General features: G+C 48.9%; 1 protein-coding gene across 1 annotated transcript; it reads left to right on the forward strand.

Annotated features, from left to right (window-relative positions):
• Positions 1-1913: 1913 nt before the first annotated feature.
• Positions 1914-13289, forward strand: ATMIN (ATM interactor). The gene is made up of 4 exons (XM_049786274.1): positions 1914-2057; positions 8957-9082; positions 9726-9925; positions 11318-13289. Exons 1-4 carry the CDS (start codon positions 2028-2030, stop codon positions 13119-13121), a joined length of 2160 nt encoding a protein of 719 aa, XP_049642231.1. The 5' UTR covers positions 1914-2027; the 3' UTR covers positions 13122-13289.
• Positions 13290-17264: the final 3975 nt, after the last annotated feature.

Raw genomic sequence — 17264 nt, forward strand, 5'->3', positions numbered from 1 at the left:
CCAGAGAGATAGCACAGCAGTAGGGCATTTGCCTTGCAAAGCTACCAATCCAGGATGGATGGTGGTTCGAATCCCAACATCCCATATGGTCGGCTCATCCGATCCTGCCAGTAGCGATTCTGAGCACAGAGCTAGGAGTAACCCCTGAGTGCTACCCGGTGTGATCCCCAAATCAAAAATAAATAAAATGATCAAGTTTTATTAAAATATATATATATATTTCAGTGATCATGACTAAATTAAATGACTGTTTATAAGATTTTTGAAATCTAGTTGGAGATAGTTGAAAGGGCCTGAGTTGGACACCAGGTGCCACCTGGTTTTATAGCACTGCCAGGGATTACCCTGGAGCAATGTGTTAGACCTGCTGGGGTCTAACACTACAGCAAAACAAAAGTCTATCCTATCTTGTTCCCCCAATGATTTGGTGTTATAAAAACTTGTGTTATTTCTTTTAGAAAGCAGGGGGAACATTAAATGAAGTCCTTGCAGACTTGGTTGTTGGGGTCAGAATTCTCATGTCAGATGTGTACTCCCCCCAATTTGTAAGCTAGAAGCTGGAGAGATAGCACAGTGAGGAGAGTGCTTGCCTTGCATGCAGTCAACCTGGGTTCCATCCCCTGCATCCTATGTGGTCCCAGTGCATCACAGGGAGTAACTAGGGTATTACTGGGTGTTGCTTACATTTGTAAACTAATGAATGGGTGGTTGGGGGGGGGGGGTTTAGCCCACTAAATTTGGGGTAGTAGCAGCTGGAAAGCAGTGTCTAACCAGTAGTCATTTAACCCCATAGTGGTTGATGCCAACAACCACTTAATTGTACTGTGTCCCTCAGCATAATCGTGCTATGCAAAATGGGAGGATTGCCAACCACTTGCTGTATCATTTTTGATTTGGGGGTTGACGTTTTGTGGAGAGAAGGTATTCTCACTATGTTCAGAGGCCATCCCCAGTTGTGCTGGAGGCTTGATGTAGTACTGAGGACCCTCATGGTGCTTGGGGATCCAACTAAGCAAAACATGTGCTACCAATTCTTAAGCCATCTCCCCGTCCCTAACTGCGGTTTTGTATGAGGGCAAATGAGCGTCCTGGATGAAAAGTGCATTATCATCTTGGGACCTGAGCAAGATAGCACAGCAGGAAGGGAGTTTAGTTTGCCTTACACTTGGCTGACACACTCGGATTTTCGGTATCCCATATGGTCTCCTGAGCACAAGTGATTCTTCTGCGCGCAGAGCCAGAAGTAACCTCTGAACGCCACCAGCTGTGGCCCAAAACCAACCAAAAAAATGCATCATTTTTGCCCAGGGTGCTTTGAATCCCAATACCCCATAAATACAATTTATGCTTCTCCTGCAGAGAAAAAGTTGGACAGTGTCTCATCTTGGAGATGAGATCTTCGAGATGCAGAGTGACCTAAAAGGGATCAACCCGACCCCGACCTTGACAACAACAACAAACAAACTTTGACAACAATCAAGTTGGGCCCCTTTCCCGGCCAGGCGGCCAGCCAACGCCTGCCTGCAGACGCGCCCTCCACGGTCGGTCGGCCGGCCGGCCGGCCAACCAGCCAGGCAGGGGGCGCACGGCGCGCCAAAAAGGCCGCCGGATGCTAATGAGCCGGGGCGAACCCCCGCCCCTCCCGGAAGTGGCGGCGCGGGGGGGAGGCGGGTCGTGCGACTGCGCGGCCTGCGCCGTGCGGGAGCGATGGCGGGCTGGCTTGAGGCGGCGGCGGGGCCCGCGGCTCTGGCTTCGGTGCGCCCCCGGCCGTTTGCCGGCGGCCGCGCGGGGGGGAGCCGCCGCCCGCCCCCGCCGCCGCCTCGGACCCCTGGGGCCCCCCGGGACGCCCTGGAGGGGGCAGCCGGCCGCGGCCCGCGCCCGCCCGCCAGCCGCCTCGGGTCCGCCGCCGGCCGCGCGGGGAGCTGGTGCAGCCGTCGGTGAGCGAGCTGTCGCGGGCCGTGCGCACCAACATCCTGTGCACCGTGCGCGGCTGCGGCAAGATCCTGCCCAACGGGCCCGCGCTCAACATGCACCTGGTCAAGAGCCACCGGCTGCAGGTGAGCTGAGCCCCCCACCCACCGCGCACCCCAGCCCCGGGCTCGCCCCGATGGCTGACTGGGACCCCTGTGCGCACGCACGTCCCCGCTGCCACGCCAGGTGCCAACGCCCGGGGAGGGAGCCTGACCTGTCATCCGAGGAGCCTCCGCCTTTGCAGAGCAGGTCACACACACACACCCCCAAAAGCGCTTTGAGTGGGGGTGATGGCGCTTTGGGGTGGTCCGAATAGGATTCGGGAATTGAAGTTTGCCCCCCACCCCCAGGGCCAGGCATTGCCTATCACACACACACACACACACACACACACACACCAGCATCAGCAGCAGCGTGTCCATGGCCTGTCACACACACACACACACACACCCAGGCATGGCTATCACACACACAACACACCCAGCAGCAGCAACGAGTCCATGGCCATCACACACACACAATACAACACACACACACACACACACACACACCGAGCAGCAGCAGCGGGTCCATGCCTGTCACACACACACCCCTGTCACACACACAAACACACACACAACACACACCACACCAGCAGCAGCGGGGTCCATCCATCATTGCTTCCCACCTGGCTTCTGATGCCAAGGTAACAACAGCAGAGTTCGAGGGGATCCCCTCCCTCCACCAGGGCCTTGCTTAGCAACAACCGCTAAAGATGCACTGCCCAAGTTCCCAGGTGAAGACCTGACGTTGGTGTGCTGAGGGGGCCCTGCAGGCTCCCACCCACTCTAAACCCCCACCCCCCTCAGTCTTTGAGCGGCCTCTGAAGACAGGTGCAGTGCAGCAGGTTGTGAGAATTGACTCGTACTTTTGCTTTCAGGCTGGATTTTCACCAATTATGTCTTTGCTTTACCTATATTTTAACTTGAGTGATAGACTCTTTTTTTTCCCCCCTGGGGGAGTAGACTGCGGCACCCTAATTCCATGCTTGGTTCTAGCACATATACATAATTGCCCTCCCCTGTCTTCATCACCACCCCCCACTCTGAGACCACAGAGGGTAGTTGACATCTCTCCCTTCGGCTTCCCCTAATGTTGGGAATGACCATTGTCCTACTAAGCTACTTCTGGTGGGTTTTTTTTTTTTATAGTGGGGGGAAGGAAGGTGCTTCCTGAGTGTGTCAGAGAGCCCGGGGCTGCACCTACCATTCCTGACTAAATTAAAGCAAGGGCCTATGGATGAGGTGCTGCTGGTTCTTGCAGTGCCCTGTATTCTTGTGGGCCACCCTGGCTGTGACCCCTGGACCCCCCAGGACTGCAGCTGGCTATTGCTTGGTTGGAGCCATATAAGGGCCAAGGATTAAAGGGGTGCTTATGTCTTAAGCCCCTTCTCTCGCTGGCCCCCTGGCCACTACTTACTTTTTGGACACCCATGGAGCAGGAAGACAAGATTCTCTAGGACTAAGTTGCAGGATGCACAATCAGACAGAGACTCATGTTTATCCAAGATCCCAGTGCAGAAACCGAAACATGTTTTATGCAGCGAGTCCCATTAGGATGGCAAAATCATTACTGGGAGTTAAGCTTTTCAGAGTTTCAGGGAATCTTCCCTGGCTTTGGGTATTTGTGAGACTGTTTTCCCCGTCTGCAGTCACAGTGAAACTCTTGAACTCAGCTGTTTTCCTTAACACTTTTATGTTCTTATTTTTGTTTCTGTATTTTTGGGTCACACCCGGCAGCGCTCAGGGGTTACTCCTGGGCTCTGTGCTCAAAAATCGCTCTTGGCCAGGCTCAGGGGGACCATATGGGATGCCGGGATTCGAACCACTGACATTCTGCATGAAAGGCGAACGCCTTACCTCCATGCTATCTCTTCCGCCCCAACACTTTAGTTCTTAGGGAATTGGAAGATGAGCTGACACCAGGGCAGGACTGGGAGTTCTCTGGTGTTCTCAAGCCCCTGTGTTCAGACCTCAAGACCCCACAGATGTATCTGCCTTGGAATTTGGCTTGGGGACGAGAATCTACCATATCCCTAAATAACCCATATGAACTTAATTCCCCTCAATCAATCTCAGGAAGGCTTCCTGAATGCCAGTCATCAGAACCTAGACATTCTGTGCTTTATGTGGCAGAGGCTATATTCTACACTCAGGGAAGCTTGAGGACAAAATGTGAAGAAAGTCATATTTCTGGTTTAGGTCCTGTATGTAGCTTGTGTGTGTAGGTTACCATCATCTGTTTACAAAAACAGCCATGGAGGGGCTGGAGAGATAGCATGGAGGTAGAGCGTTTTTGCCTTTCATGCAGAAGGACGGTGGTTCGAATCCCGGCAACCCATATGGTCCCCTGAGCCTGGCCAGGAGCAATTTCTGTGCATAGAGCCAGGAGTAACCTCTGAGCAACTTGCCGGGTGTGACCCCAAAAACAAAACAAAACAAAACAAAAACAGCCATATGATGTGTGGCACACAGAAGCCTGTCACCTGCATATACTGAGTGGTTCTCATTCTAATTATTCTTTAAACAGTGCCCTACCCCTGACCGGTCAGGCTTCCCTCTTAACATGAATGATGGATTAGTGGAACCCTTCTGAGAGTGGTGGGTATAAGTGGGGAGTTCTGAGTTCTGAGCTGTGATGTTTCTGGTGCCTCTTAACTGGTACCTTAGATAATTCTACTCAGGGTCTTATAAGAAATCTGGACACAGGCTCGCTGCCTTTGCGGGGGAGTTCCATGAAGACAGGAAGAAAAGGACATTTCGGTGATTGTCAGAATGTTTGAGAATAGAGACTGGGGACAGTAAGACCTTGAAGCTGTCCAGAATGTGTTTTTTAGAAACAGCTTAAAGCAGCATCTCTCTCTCTCTCTCTCTCTCTCTCTCCTCTCTCTCTCTCTCTCTCTCTCTCTCCTCTCCTCTCTCTCTCTCTCTCTCTCTCTCTCTCACTCACTCACTCTCTCACTCTCTCTTTCTCATTCTCTCTCCCCCCCTCCCTGTCTCTCTCTGTCTCTCTCTCCCTCACCCCTCCCTCATTCCCCTTTTTATCTCCTTCCTTCCCCAGTTATATGACTTTCTGGTGTTTTTGTTTTTTTTTTTTTTTTGGTTTTTTGGGCCACACCGCGGCGTGTTGCTCAGGGGTTACTCTGGCTGTTCTGCTCAGAAATAGCTCCTGGCAAGGCGACGGGGACCATATGGGACACCGGAATTCGAAACCAACCACCTTTGGTCCTGGATAGGCTGCTTGCAAGGCAAACGCCGCTGTGCTCTATCTTCCCGGGCCCTAGTTATATGACCTTTCATCTGTGGTCCCCCATGGACTATTTTCAGTGCACCCTGAGGGACCAGATGGCCACAGTTGAGAAAATGCACACTGAGGATTATGTATTATATATATCCCAAAGATTTGCTTATAATGATCACTCAGGAAGTTTTTCTCCCAGAAGAAAAGTGGTTTCACAGAGCATAGTAGCTCAATTCTACTTCTAAATTAGAATAAAGATGACAAAACTAGCTGGTTTTCTTCAATGAAAGATGCCTTCTTTGCCTTCAAAAAGGTCTAGAAAGCCTTTTGGAGGCACACCCAGTGATCTCTGGGGGTTATTCCTCTGCACTGCAGGGCTCACTCCCAGTGGTGCCTCAGGATACATCTGCAGTGCAAAGAATGTGCCCTCACCGTTGTCCTGTTCGCCTCTGGCCCTCCAAGGTCTTTTTTGCCATGTCCACATTCTTTTTCCTCCCTTCCTCCTGCACATTTACTATTCTGTCTCCTCTGTCGGATCTTTTTAGAGATTGTTTGTTCAAGTGTTTGTAAATAGATATCCCCAAAAGACACAAAACCTTGTGCCTTTTTTTTTTTTCCAGAAGTGTGCACAAAGACATACAAAGGGGCTGGTAAACTGGCATTTTGAGCCATCCCTGCAGCTGTTGGCAACAGTATTCCCTTAGCTCCGTGAGTTCTAGCCACACTCTGCGGTGTGCAGGGGACTGCTCCTGGCTGTTCGGGATTACTCCTGGTGGGGTTCGGGGACTGGCAGCTGCAGTTGCCAGAGGTCAGACCAGGTCACCTGCAGGCCTGCATGCAGACCGCTTTGTCGCCTTCTGGCCCTATCATCACCGCTACTTATCTCCCCTCTTCTCACTGGAGCCCAGCCTACCCTTAGCACATGTCCTCTTCAGGACAGGATAGACATGCTGATGGGGGTACCAACCAGGGGGTTGAGCACTTGGCTCTGAGAAAGCTAGAAGCATGAATGAGGCCAGGAGGGGGGCCACCGCAGAACTGGTCCATATCCAGTGTCTCATCCTGGGGCATGACAGAGTTTTGGTTTTGATGGCCACCAGAACGTTGAAAGTGTTTGAGGGACCGGGCGGATGGCCGCTAGAGGGTAAGGTGCCTGCCTTGCCTGCGCTAGCCACTAGATGGACCACGGTTCGATCCCCCGGCGTCCCATATGGTCCCCCAAACAGGAGCATCTTCTGAGCACATAGCCCAGGAGTAACCCCTGAGCGTCACCGGGTGTGGCCCAAAAACCAAAAAAAAAAAAAAAAAAGAAAGTGTTTGAGATGGTGATCGGAGCACAACTATGCTTTTCAGAAGTTGAATAATACAAATGACTTTATAAGGTCCCAAAATTAGTTGAAGATAATCGACAAAGTCTAGCATGCGGGTCAAGACTTGAACTGTTGGGCTTGGGGCTGGAGAGATAGCACAGAGGGTAAGGCGTTTGCCTTGCATGCAGAAGGGTTGGTGTGGTTCCAATCCCGGCATCCCATATGGTCCCCTGAGCTGCCAGGAGTGAATTCTGGGGTTCGGCGGAGTGGCACTAGAGGTAAGGTGTCTGCCTTGCAAGTTCTAGCTAAGGAAAGGACTGCGGTTCGATCCCCCGTGTCCCATATGGTCCCCCCAAGCCAGAGGCAATTTCTGAGTGGGTGTGGCCCGAAAAACCAAAAAAAAAAAAAATGGAGTGAATTCTGAGCATAGAGCCGGGAGTAACCCTTGAGCACTTCCAGGTGTGACCCAAAAACAAACAAAAAAAGAAAAGACTTGAACTGTTGATGGGCACAGTGAGGAAGGTGAGGAGAGATTTAGTTTGACCCCTTAAAGAGGAACTGGGAGGCCAGAGAGATAGCATGGGGGTAAGGCATTTGCCTTTCATGCAGAAGGTCATCGGTTCAAATCCTGGTGTCTCATATGGTCCCCCGTGCCTGCCAGGAGCAATTTCTGAGCATGGAGCCAGGAGTAACCCCTGAGCACTGCTGGGTATGACCCAAAAACCACAAAAAAAAAATAAATAAAAATAAAGAGGAACTGGATAAATATTTTATACTTTATAATGAAAAAGGAAACTATTCAGGCAACCAGCTATCTAATATTGAATGATTATGAATAGGTTGTAGAATGTAGAAAATTAGGAAAGAATAAATGTATTGTGTGCATTGTGGAATTACTGAGATTGAGATCAATGAGGGAAATTATTGCATAGAGTGAGAAAAGTGCAATATATCTTCGCTGCTAACTTTGTTGGGTATTTGTGAATCCAAGAACAGTCCCCAGAATGAGAAATTACTTCCCATCCCCTTGTCCCTTTTCGGGGGAAGACCTTGGTAATATTTATCTGCAGCAAATAATAATCCACACAGACAAGAAGGATAGGGTGTAAAAGATTGGGCAAAGAGAGCGAGAGAATCCTCCTGCAGCCTGCAGCTTTCGCAAAAGGCCCCCTCTCCCCTGTCCATCAAGCTATTTATTGCCAACTCCACAGCGCCCCACCTGAAAGGGCTAGGTGGGGCAATAGTCACAGAACAATCCTAAGGAAACACTTTTATATACAACAATCCCAAGAATAATCTTATGGAAACTTTTTCATATACTACAAAAAGCTTCCTTTCCCTCTGAATGTGTGCACAGGCTGCCCCAAGGCCAGCATTGCTCCCCTTGACACTCACTGATGCTTGATTGGATGGATAGGAATGTTCCAGAAGTCAGGAAGCCGTTCTCATAGTACCTGTCAGTGATCTGTGGCGATATCCATACCCAACTTCCTTTGGGTCAGGAGCAAGGGCCAGGCCAGAATCTCACTGAAGGTTACTGGGGTCTCTGGCCTGAGATATGTGGACTCATTGAGGCCACAAGACAGAACCATGGGTTTAATTAACTGATCCCTCATTATCTTGACACTTCAGCCAGAATGTCCACCAGTACTTTTCAACGAAGGATTAGTAGGCTTACTTTGGCTGGGACATAGAAAGTAGAACCATGGGGTGTGGCTCAAAAACCATAAATAATTCATAAATATATTTAGAAGGACTTTTGACAAAGTGGATGCAAAGTTTGGTTTGGTTTTTATTTGTGGGCCACATCCGGCTGTGCTCAGATCTTACTCTTGGCTCTGCACTCAAGGATCACTCCTGGTGGAGCTCAGGGTACTAGGGTATGGGGTACTGGGGCTCAAACCTGGGCAAGCCCCATGGTAGGCAAGTATCCTACCCACTATACTATGGCTCCTGCCCCAGATGCAAGATTTTTTTAAAGATGGATTGTTGAGGGGCTGGAGAGATAGCACAGTGATAGGACGTTTGTTTGCCTTGCAAGCGCTGGCCCAGGACCAATGGTGGTTCGAATCCTGGCATCCCATATGGTCCCCCATGTCTGCCAGGAGCTATTTCTAAGCAGAGAGCCAGGAGTAACCCCTGAGCGCCGCCGAGTGTGACCCAAAAACAAAAACAAACAAAAAAGATGGATTGTTGAGTTATAATTTACACACCACAAAGTTGATCCATTTTAAGTAATTAGGCTTTTTAGTAAATTTACATTGTTGGATAACCTTTCCACAATCCAGCTTGAGAACATTTTCATCACCTGGCATCAACGACAACCTTCCTTGTTTTCCCCCCTCAACCTGTTAAGTTGTTGTTTTGGAAATAGTGATTTTTTTTTTCTTTTACAGGATGGCATTGTAAATCCGACAGTCAGAAAAGATTTGAAAACGGCCCCAAAATTCTACTGCTGCCCAATTGAAGGGTGCCCTCGGGGGCCAGACAGACCCTTCTCTCAGTTTTCTCTCGTAAAGCAGGTACTTGGCTTCTCCTTTGTTGGGTTCCCTGAGAATGATCACAGATGAGCTCTATGCAGAAAGCTGGGGCAGCACCCCCTATCCCTACGTGAGGGGAATAGTGCAGATGAAGGTACATGCAAGAGTCCAAGCCCTCTTGCTTCTGGCCTCACTTGCAGCGAGAAGACAGGAGTCAGCACAGATGAGCATATGTGCGCTTCCAGCTTCTCCTGTGGGCTTGGAAGCCTCCAGAAGAAGACAGCCAAGGCACTGGGGAGCAAAAACTGCCAGGAAAGAAATTTCTGAAGCAGCTATTGGGGGCTCAGAGGAGGGGGAAACAACACCCAGTGGGAAGCTGATGACTCAGTCCTGCAAGAGATTGCCAGCTGTTTCCCTGGGGCTTTGTGCCAGCACATTTCTCTATTCAACTCTTTATAAGTGTGGGTAGGCCGAGGGTCATGTCATCCTTAGTTAGGATCGTCTCTTGCTTGTCACAGAGTTGCTGTTAGACTAGCTGTGGGCTTGACGTGCTCTCGGTTTGTGGGTCTGATTGTGCATGCCCCAGTGCTTGTGGTGGTGGTGGTGGTGGAGAGAGAGAGGGAAGGTGTTCTTGAAATGCTGTGAGCAACGGCCGCTTCTCATCCAAGCTCCGTGTCCTTCCTAGCACTTTATGAAAATGCACGCAGAGAAGAAGCACAAATGTACTAAGTGTGGCAACTCCTATGGCACCGAGTGGGACCTGAAGCGCCACACTGAGGACTGTGGGAAGACCTTCCAGTGCACCTGTGGCTGCCCCTATGCTAGCAGAACTGCCCTCCAGTCCCACATCTACCGCACCGGCCATGAGATCCCTGCAGAACACAGGTAAAGGGGGCAGAGCAGTCCCCAAGGCCTGAGCGCCCGAGGAAACTGCCAGAGACAATGAAGCAAACAAGTAGGGAACATTCCAGAAAGGCGGCATTTCTCACAGCTTCCACACCTGCTTACCCTAGTCACTTTTCCAGGTTCTTTCTACTTTTTTCCCTTGGAGACCTTTTATTTTCCCATTTGAAAGTCATAACATCTGACGTCTTTTAGAAGGATGGCTGTGGGGCCGGAGAGATAGCACAGTGGCGTTTGCCTTGCAAGCAGCCAATCTAGGACCTAAGGTGGTTGGTTCAGATCCCAGCATCCCATATGGTTCCTCGTGCCTGCCAGAGCTCTTTCTGAGCAGATAGCCAGGAGTAACCCCTGAGCACCTCCAAGTGTGGCCCAAAAACCAAAAAGAACAAAAAAAAAAGGATGGCAGCTGACCAAGGACTAGGTTTTAGAGGGAAACTACTTCATTTTAAAGATCACGTTTATATTGGGTGTCATAGCTTCCCACTGTAGAAACCATACAAGTTGTGTTACATAAACTTTTGGCTTCGTTCTGCTTCCAGATCCAAGTCCTAATACTTGAGTCTAGAAAAATATGGGTCTGGGGTGATAGAACAGGAAGCAGGACATTTGCCTTGTATGTATCTGACCTGAGATTTTATTGCCAGCATCCCATATGGTCCCCCAAGTCTGCCAGGAGTAATTTCTAAATTTCTGAGGGCAAAACCAGTTGTTTTAGAGTTGATGTGGGGATGGTGAGGCCTTTCTTGGCTCGGCTCGGTCCCTGCCTGGTGGGTCTGAAGGCTGCAGGGTGACAGAGAAATTCACAAAGCAGTCAGATGAAGTTCCAGGAGTCAGCCAGCTTTGCATTACCTCACATGGCTTCTATGCTAAGCCTTTTCCTAGCAGCCACTTCTCTGCTTCTTCTGGCTCTCTCTACCTTCCAGCTACCCTTCAGGCTTCATTGCTGACTGACTTCCCTTTGCTGGTTCTCTTTGTTGATTCTCTCTGCTGATTCAATTCTTCTCTCTCTAACTCTCCTCCTTATCCCCTTTCCCCTCAAGCAGCTCCTCTTCCCGCCCATTCCAGGTGTGGATGGTTCTGATCATTCAGGGATAAATAAGTTGGGGGAGTGGCTACCCACAGGAGTAACCCCTGAGCACTGCCAGGTATGACCCAAAAAACAAACCAAAAAAAAAGTTTAAAAAACTAGTTCTGCCTTCTTCCATGTTCATTTGTTTCTGACTATAATAGGGCCCAATTCTCAGAGTGCCCCCAAAAAGGAATTTTTCTTCCCCAGGTAGACTCTGCCATCTGTCCTAGATGTTGGTAAGAGCAGGGTTAGAGAAAGCTGCTGTTTAAAGCTCTGGTTCTCATTTTACTGCCGTCATTTCTCAGGGACCCGCCCAGCAAGAGAAGGAAAATGGAAAGTTGTCTGCACAACCAGAAGCTGGCCAGTCAAACTGGGGAGTCCTTGACCATCCAGCCAGGCCCCCAAGCAGACCCTCAGGAACTCGAAGCTGCGGATGTAAAGTTGGTTGCTCCATTGGAAGCCCCAGCCTCGGGAAAGCCGCCTCTTCCTACAGCCCCACGCTACCCTCCGAAGTTGCTCCTGCCAAAGCCCCGGGTGGCCTTGGTGAAGCTCCCGGTGATGCAGTTCTCCTCAGTGCCTGTGTTGGTGCCCACGACCGACTCCTCAGCCCCACCTGTGGTGCTGGGTGTGGAGCCCCAGGCCTCGGCCTCTGGGGCCCTGCACTTTCTGCCCTTGTCCATAGGAACATTGATTCTCGGCCTGGACTCCGAGGCCTGCACCCTCAAGGATAGTCCCCTGCTTTCCAAAGTTGGGGCTCCCGTGCCAGTTGAATCCATCAGTACGGGCGTTCAGGTTAACTTGGGCAAAGTGGCATCTGCTCCAGCCCAGGACCTGGGTCCCATGTGTCCGAAGAGCAGCGTTTCTTCCTCAGCCAACGTCCAGACAGACCTGTTGCCTGCTGCCCGGCACCTGCTCCCTTCCACTTCATGGGCCAGCCCTGACACCTCCGTGTCCTCCTGCTCTCAGACCGATCTGACCTTCGCCTCCCAAGTCTCCCTCCCCATTAGTGTCCAAACTCAGACTCTGGTGCCCAGCACTAAGGCAACAGCCACCATTGCTGCTCAGACAGACGCATTTCTTGATGTTTCTTTCCCAGCTGCAGGAATCTCCCGAGAAACTCAGACACTACGGAATCCAACGACGACAACGATGACAACAGATGGGCGCGTCCACATGGACCAGGCTGTGATGTGTGACGACCTGTTTGCATCACCCTATGATGTCTCTCCAGCCATCATCAGCAGTAGTAGCTTGGTTGCTCATGACTTGTTACCTCAGAACCAGTCCAAGGCTTTAGACCAAGAGGTGGGGAAACCCACACCCCTTCTGAACTTCAGTTCCCCCAACAGTATCCTTCCTTCCCAGAACATGACAGATAATCAGACCCAAACCATGGATTTACTCAGTGATTTGGAAAACATCTTGTCAAGCAACCTCCCTGCTCAGCCCCTCGACAATCGGAGTCTTTTGTCAGAAGCAAACACTGGGCCCAACAGCCAGCTCCCCACAGGGCCAGCCCAGAACCCCACCATCGACTTCGACATCGAAGAGTTCTTCTCTGCCTCTAACATCCAGACCCAGACCGAGGAGCGGGGCCTCGGCACCATAGCCCCCGAGCCTGTCCTGGAGTCTCTGGATATTGAGACCCAGACGGATTTCCTCCTGGCCGACCCATCCGCCCCGTCCTATGGCTGCCGGCCTCATTCCAACTTCCTTGGCCTGGAGATGTTCGACACCCAGACACAGACGGACCTCAACTTCTTCCTAGACAGCAGCCCTCACCTACCACTGGGCAGCCTCCTCAAGCACTCCAGCTTCTCTGTGAGCACCGACTCCTCAGACACAGAGACACAGACAGAAGGGCCGGCCACCGCCGCCGCCAAGAGCCTCCCCACACTCGAAAGCAAAGTGCAGCTGAGCAGTGCCGAGACTCAGACCATGAGGTCAGGCTTTGAAGCCCTGGGCAGCTTGTTCTTCACCAGCAACGAGACACAGACAGCCATGGATGACTTCCTCTTAGCTGATTTGGCCTGGAACACCATGGAGTCACAGTTCAGCTCTGTGGAGACCCAGACATGTGCAGAATTGCACTCTGTCCCCAACTTCTGAGGAGTGTCCTCCCACAAGATAGCTCCACGGATTCCCTCAGGAAACGGGGACCCCGGTTTAACAGCGTGACTTAAGCACTTGTGACGGTTGCCTTTTTGTATTTGTGACCTGAATTCTGTGTGTAAGTAAATGTAAGTGTATTATAAAGTATACTATGTTCATCTAAAATGTGGTTTTGTTTTGATTTTGGGGGGGGGTTTCTTTGGGGGAAAAGTGTTGCCTGATTTTGCCCTTTCACAGCTAATCTTCCCATCTTCAAAAATACATTATTTTTCATCTGAAATGACCCAGCTGGCCTAGCCACTGAGGTTCATCTCTCTCGGCTCTTCCAGATATTTCCAGCCACTTGCAATGTGTTGTGTTTCCCTTCCATCGGAGCACCAGCACTGTGTGTTGTTCCTATTAGAAGCTGCTCCTTCCTACCAGGCTCCACACAGCGCTCAGCTAGGTCTAAGGCTCAAGCTCGCCAGCTTCTCCATCTACTCTGCCCTCATTGTTTTGATGTGAAAACACAGGAAAGACTGCAGCTCTCTTGATCTCTGGAGACGGCACTCATGCAGCCAGTGCCATCCCTGCTCCACAGACCAATACTGGTACAGCTGTGTACACATCATACTTCCCAGGAGCTGTGTCACTGGAATTGTCCTGCTTAAATCAGTAGCAGCAAACACTTGGTGTAGAGTGATCCCCAGAGCCTAGTAAATTGTTGGTTCATGCCTCAAGTTGAACACTAAAGTGTCCCCATAGGCCATATTTTTTTAGAGCAACAATAGTTACTCTAAATAGTTCTTTTTCTTTAAAAAGAAAAAAGGACACCCCCCCCTCGAAATTTCACTACTTGACACTTTGAATAAGCTTGACAGGGCAAAAGTATAGTAGAATCTTGTTCTTTAGTCTATGTGGTTGTTTCAGAGTGACTCCTTTCCTTGAGTAAAGATGTTGGTCTAGCAAGGATTTTTGTGCCTTGAGGATGACAGAATAGCTCCCTCCAACACCAGGCAGTCTGCATTTGCTTCACTTTGTTTCCAGAGTATGATTGCAAACTGCCATCTTCAAAGAAACCTATAGTGGGCGGCTCTGTTTGGAGACAGGAACGTGGCCAAGTAGACCCCAGGGTCTCCTGTGGAGCAGATTCTGAATTGATGAGGGGCCAGCTTTCAGGCAAGTAAGAATAGAGTCCAGCCTGAAAAGTCATCAAAGTTGACCCAGAAAAGGTCCTTCTGTGGCATTCACTTATGCTGCTGGAGGCTGAATGCTGGAAATGGGACCTAGAGCAGACCTCCTCAAGCATTCGATTCAAGACTGGTGCTGCTCCTCCATTCCCAGCTGACCTGTCGGCAGGGAATGTGACAGATCCTGGGCAGAGAAACACTACCTGGTAGACAAATTTCACTTGTTTGCTTTGGCGGCAGTTGCTCACGAATTTGGGTTTCAAAACAAACATTAAAGCCTTAACTTAGGATTTTTATTGTTTTAGACTTGTCACTGCCTTAATGTTACCATATTTAAGTCCTCCCAGTGAAGGAAAAATGCATGTTTGTTATGGCTTTTTGTAAATAGAAATGCAGGATTCTATGGCTTTAAAGTTATTTGTTTTGTTTTTGTGATGTTGGTGAATCAGGCCAATAGTTATTTACAGAAGAAAATTGAGCATGTTATAGTTCTTCATGTTAAAACTGTTTCTCCACCAAACATTGGCTACTTGAATTGTTCAAAGCTTATTTGTAAAATCTGAAAGTTAGTGATTAAAGAGAAAAAAAGAATTCTTTGTTTCCTTTTTCACAATTTTCATAATGGCACTTTTTTTTAACTTTGCAACCTTCACAAACTTCTGTGATGAAATGCTTGTGTTAATTTTTTATTTTGCTTTTACCTGTATAAAAAAAAAAGTTAAAAAGCTCACAAGGGACCAGAGTGATAGCACAGTGGGGAGGGTACTTGCCTTGCACGCAACCAACCACGGTTCAGTCCCCAGCATCCCATATGGTCCCAAGTCCCCACCAGAAGTAACTGGGTATGGCGCAAGCCCACATAGCACACACACACCTCCCCCCACCCCCACAAATAAAAACAGTTAACAAGGCTGGGAGATAAGCTCATAATGCTGAGGAGCAGCACGCAGGCTTAATAGCATCAAAATGTCCTTTTTTGAGTTTTAATTTGAGAAAAAGCACATTTAGAAATTGAAGTTTTAGAGAACCTTTTTTTTTTTTCTTTAGAGAACCTTTTCAAAGACCGTTCCTCCGTGGCCTTACTAAGTGTGACTATTTAACACCAGGTTTGGGGCTTTGAGGCTACAAGAGAGAACAGCTGAAGAGCTCTGTGCAGGAAAGTCCATCTACATTCCCGATTCCTTTGAGATAAAAAGTGGGAATTTTTTGTAGCCTTGCCTGAAAGATGCTTGTAAAGGGTATGAATTGCCTGCTGATTGGAAGACGCTTTGATATGAGTCAATCTGAGTTGTTTTCATGATGGTGGCAAGTTACAGTGTGAAGCATCTCTACATAATCCTTCATAGCTTCATTTTTACTATTGATCTCACTTCCGGTCCAAACCTGTTCATCTAAACCCATCCAGTACTGACTCCGAGGATCTCCTTCTGGCCTGTGGCTAGCAGAGAGCTAAGCAGAGACAGGAGTCACCCCCCAAAAAAAATTTATTTGAATTTTAAAAAGTATTAGGGATGGCCTCGAGCACAAAAATCTTACTGTTTTGTTTTATTGGTGTCAAGTCTTCCTAGGCATGTGTGTTCCTACTTAATCGTCTCAGCCCCTAACTGCATATCTCACGGTTCTGAAGATTTTTCTGAGCCAGGATGGTGGCTCAGAGGGCAAAAGCCCCAAGTTTGACCCCCACTTTGCACCCCTTCTGACCTTCAGAAGGCCACCTTTCTGGCAGGTGGACAGTGTGTCAATTTACTGACCCTGATCTCCACAGTGTGTATGCACATTAGCCCTCGTGAGCCCTTTTGGACCCTGAATCAAATAATACAAATCCTTTACCTATCAAGCTATTCCAGTATTCTGCTACTTAGAGAAAGGGACTTAAAGAAGTCCTGACTGCTTAGTAGGCAGAGCTTAAGTTCTTCAAAATTAGGTTTCCAACAAACCCAATCTACACACAGGGCAATTGGAGGAGAGAATCCAGATGGTTTCTTCACTTAGCAAAGATTTTTAGGGTGGAGCCTAAAATCTGTTTCTATACAATAAAAAAGTACCCAACCTCATTAGGCAAATATACCTTTTAATGACCGTTTGACTACAATCAGAACATACCAGGGCTTTGTAAAACCCAACCAATAAAACAAGCACCCAAAACTTAACATTACACAAACCAAGTTGTGGAAAACAAACATGTAAAGTCAAACATTCTGTCTACTCATTTAAGGAGCAGAAAACCCAAATTCAAGTATAAACTACCACTAGTAAATGCAAATTATATAGTTAGAGTAGCTAAGGGGTCAGAGCAATAGAACAGAGGTAGTTCGCCTTGCACAGTTGATCCCATTTCAGTCCCTAGTTCCCCATATTGCCCCCCAACCTAGTCAGGGGTGGTGATCCCTGAGTGCAGTCAGGAGTCATACTGAACATCGCTGGGTGTGGCCCAAAAATTTAAAAAGTAGCTAAACTGTTAGTTCTTATTACAAAGTGGCTTTTCAGCATTTCCACAGAATTATCATTTCACATTTAAAATATAACTCAGGCCAGAGCAATAGCACAGTGATAAGGCATTGCCTTGCACACAGCTGACCCAGGACAGACCTGGATTCGATCCCCAGTATCCCATATGGTCCCCCAAGCCAGGCACAATTACTGAGAGCAAAGCCAGGCATAACCCCCAAACATTACTGGGTGTGGCCCAAAAACCAAAAAATTAAAATATAACTCAGTGGCCTGGGTGATAATACAGAAGTTTAAGGCATTTGCTTTGCATGTGGCCAACCGGATTCAACCCAACACCACATGAGGGACCCCCAACTCAGCCATGTGTGTACTTCGTGAGCAAAGTCAGGAGTAAGCAGGCCCTGAGTACTACTTGATGTGCCCCCTAAATGACATATATGTTAATTTATGTACTTAAGCTGGGTAAAACAAGGGGTGAGGAAGGTAGAGAGGTAAGAGCCTTACTCCCTACAAGTCTGAG

The sequence above is a fragment of the Suncus etruscus genome, chromosome 14, assembly GCF_024139225.1.
Source record: "Suncus etruscus isolate mSunEtr1 chromosome 14, mSunEtr1.pri.cur, whole genome shotgun sequence".
Lineage (NCBI taxonomy): Eukaryota > Metazoa > Chordata > Mammalia > Eulipotyphla > Soricidae > Suncus > Suncus etruscus.

Bases quoted from the DNA above. Each gene is read 5' to 3' on its own strand.
- ATMIN (XM_049786274.1), top strand. From the start codon at position 2,028: ATGCACCTGGTCAAGAGCCACCGGCTGCAG. The intron at 2,058-8,956 runs GTGAGCTGAGCC...TTTCTTTTACAG, and splicing joins TCAAGAGCCACCGGCTGCAG to GATGGCATTGTAAATCCGAC. The intron at 9,926-11,317 runs GTAAAGGGGGCA...GTCATTTCTCAG, and splicing joins GAGATCCCTGCAGAACACAG to GGACCCGCCCAGCAAGAGAA.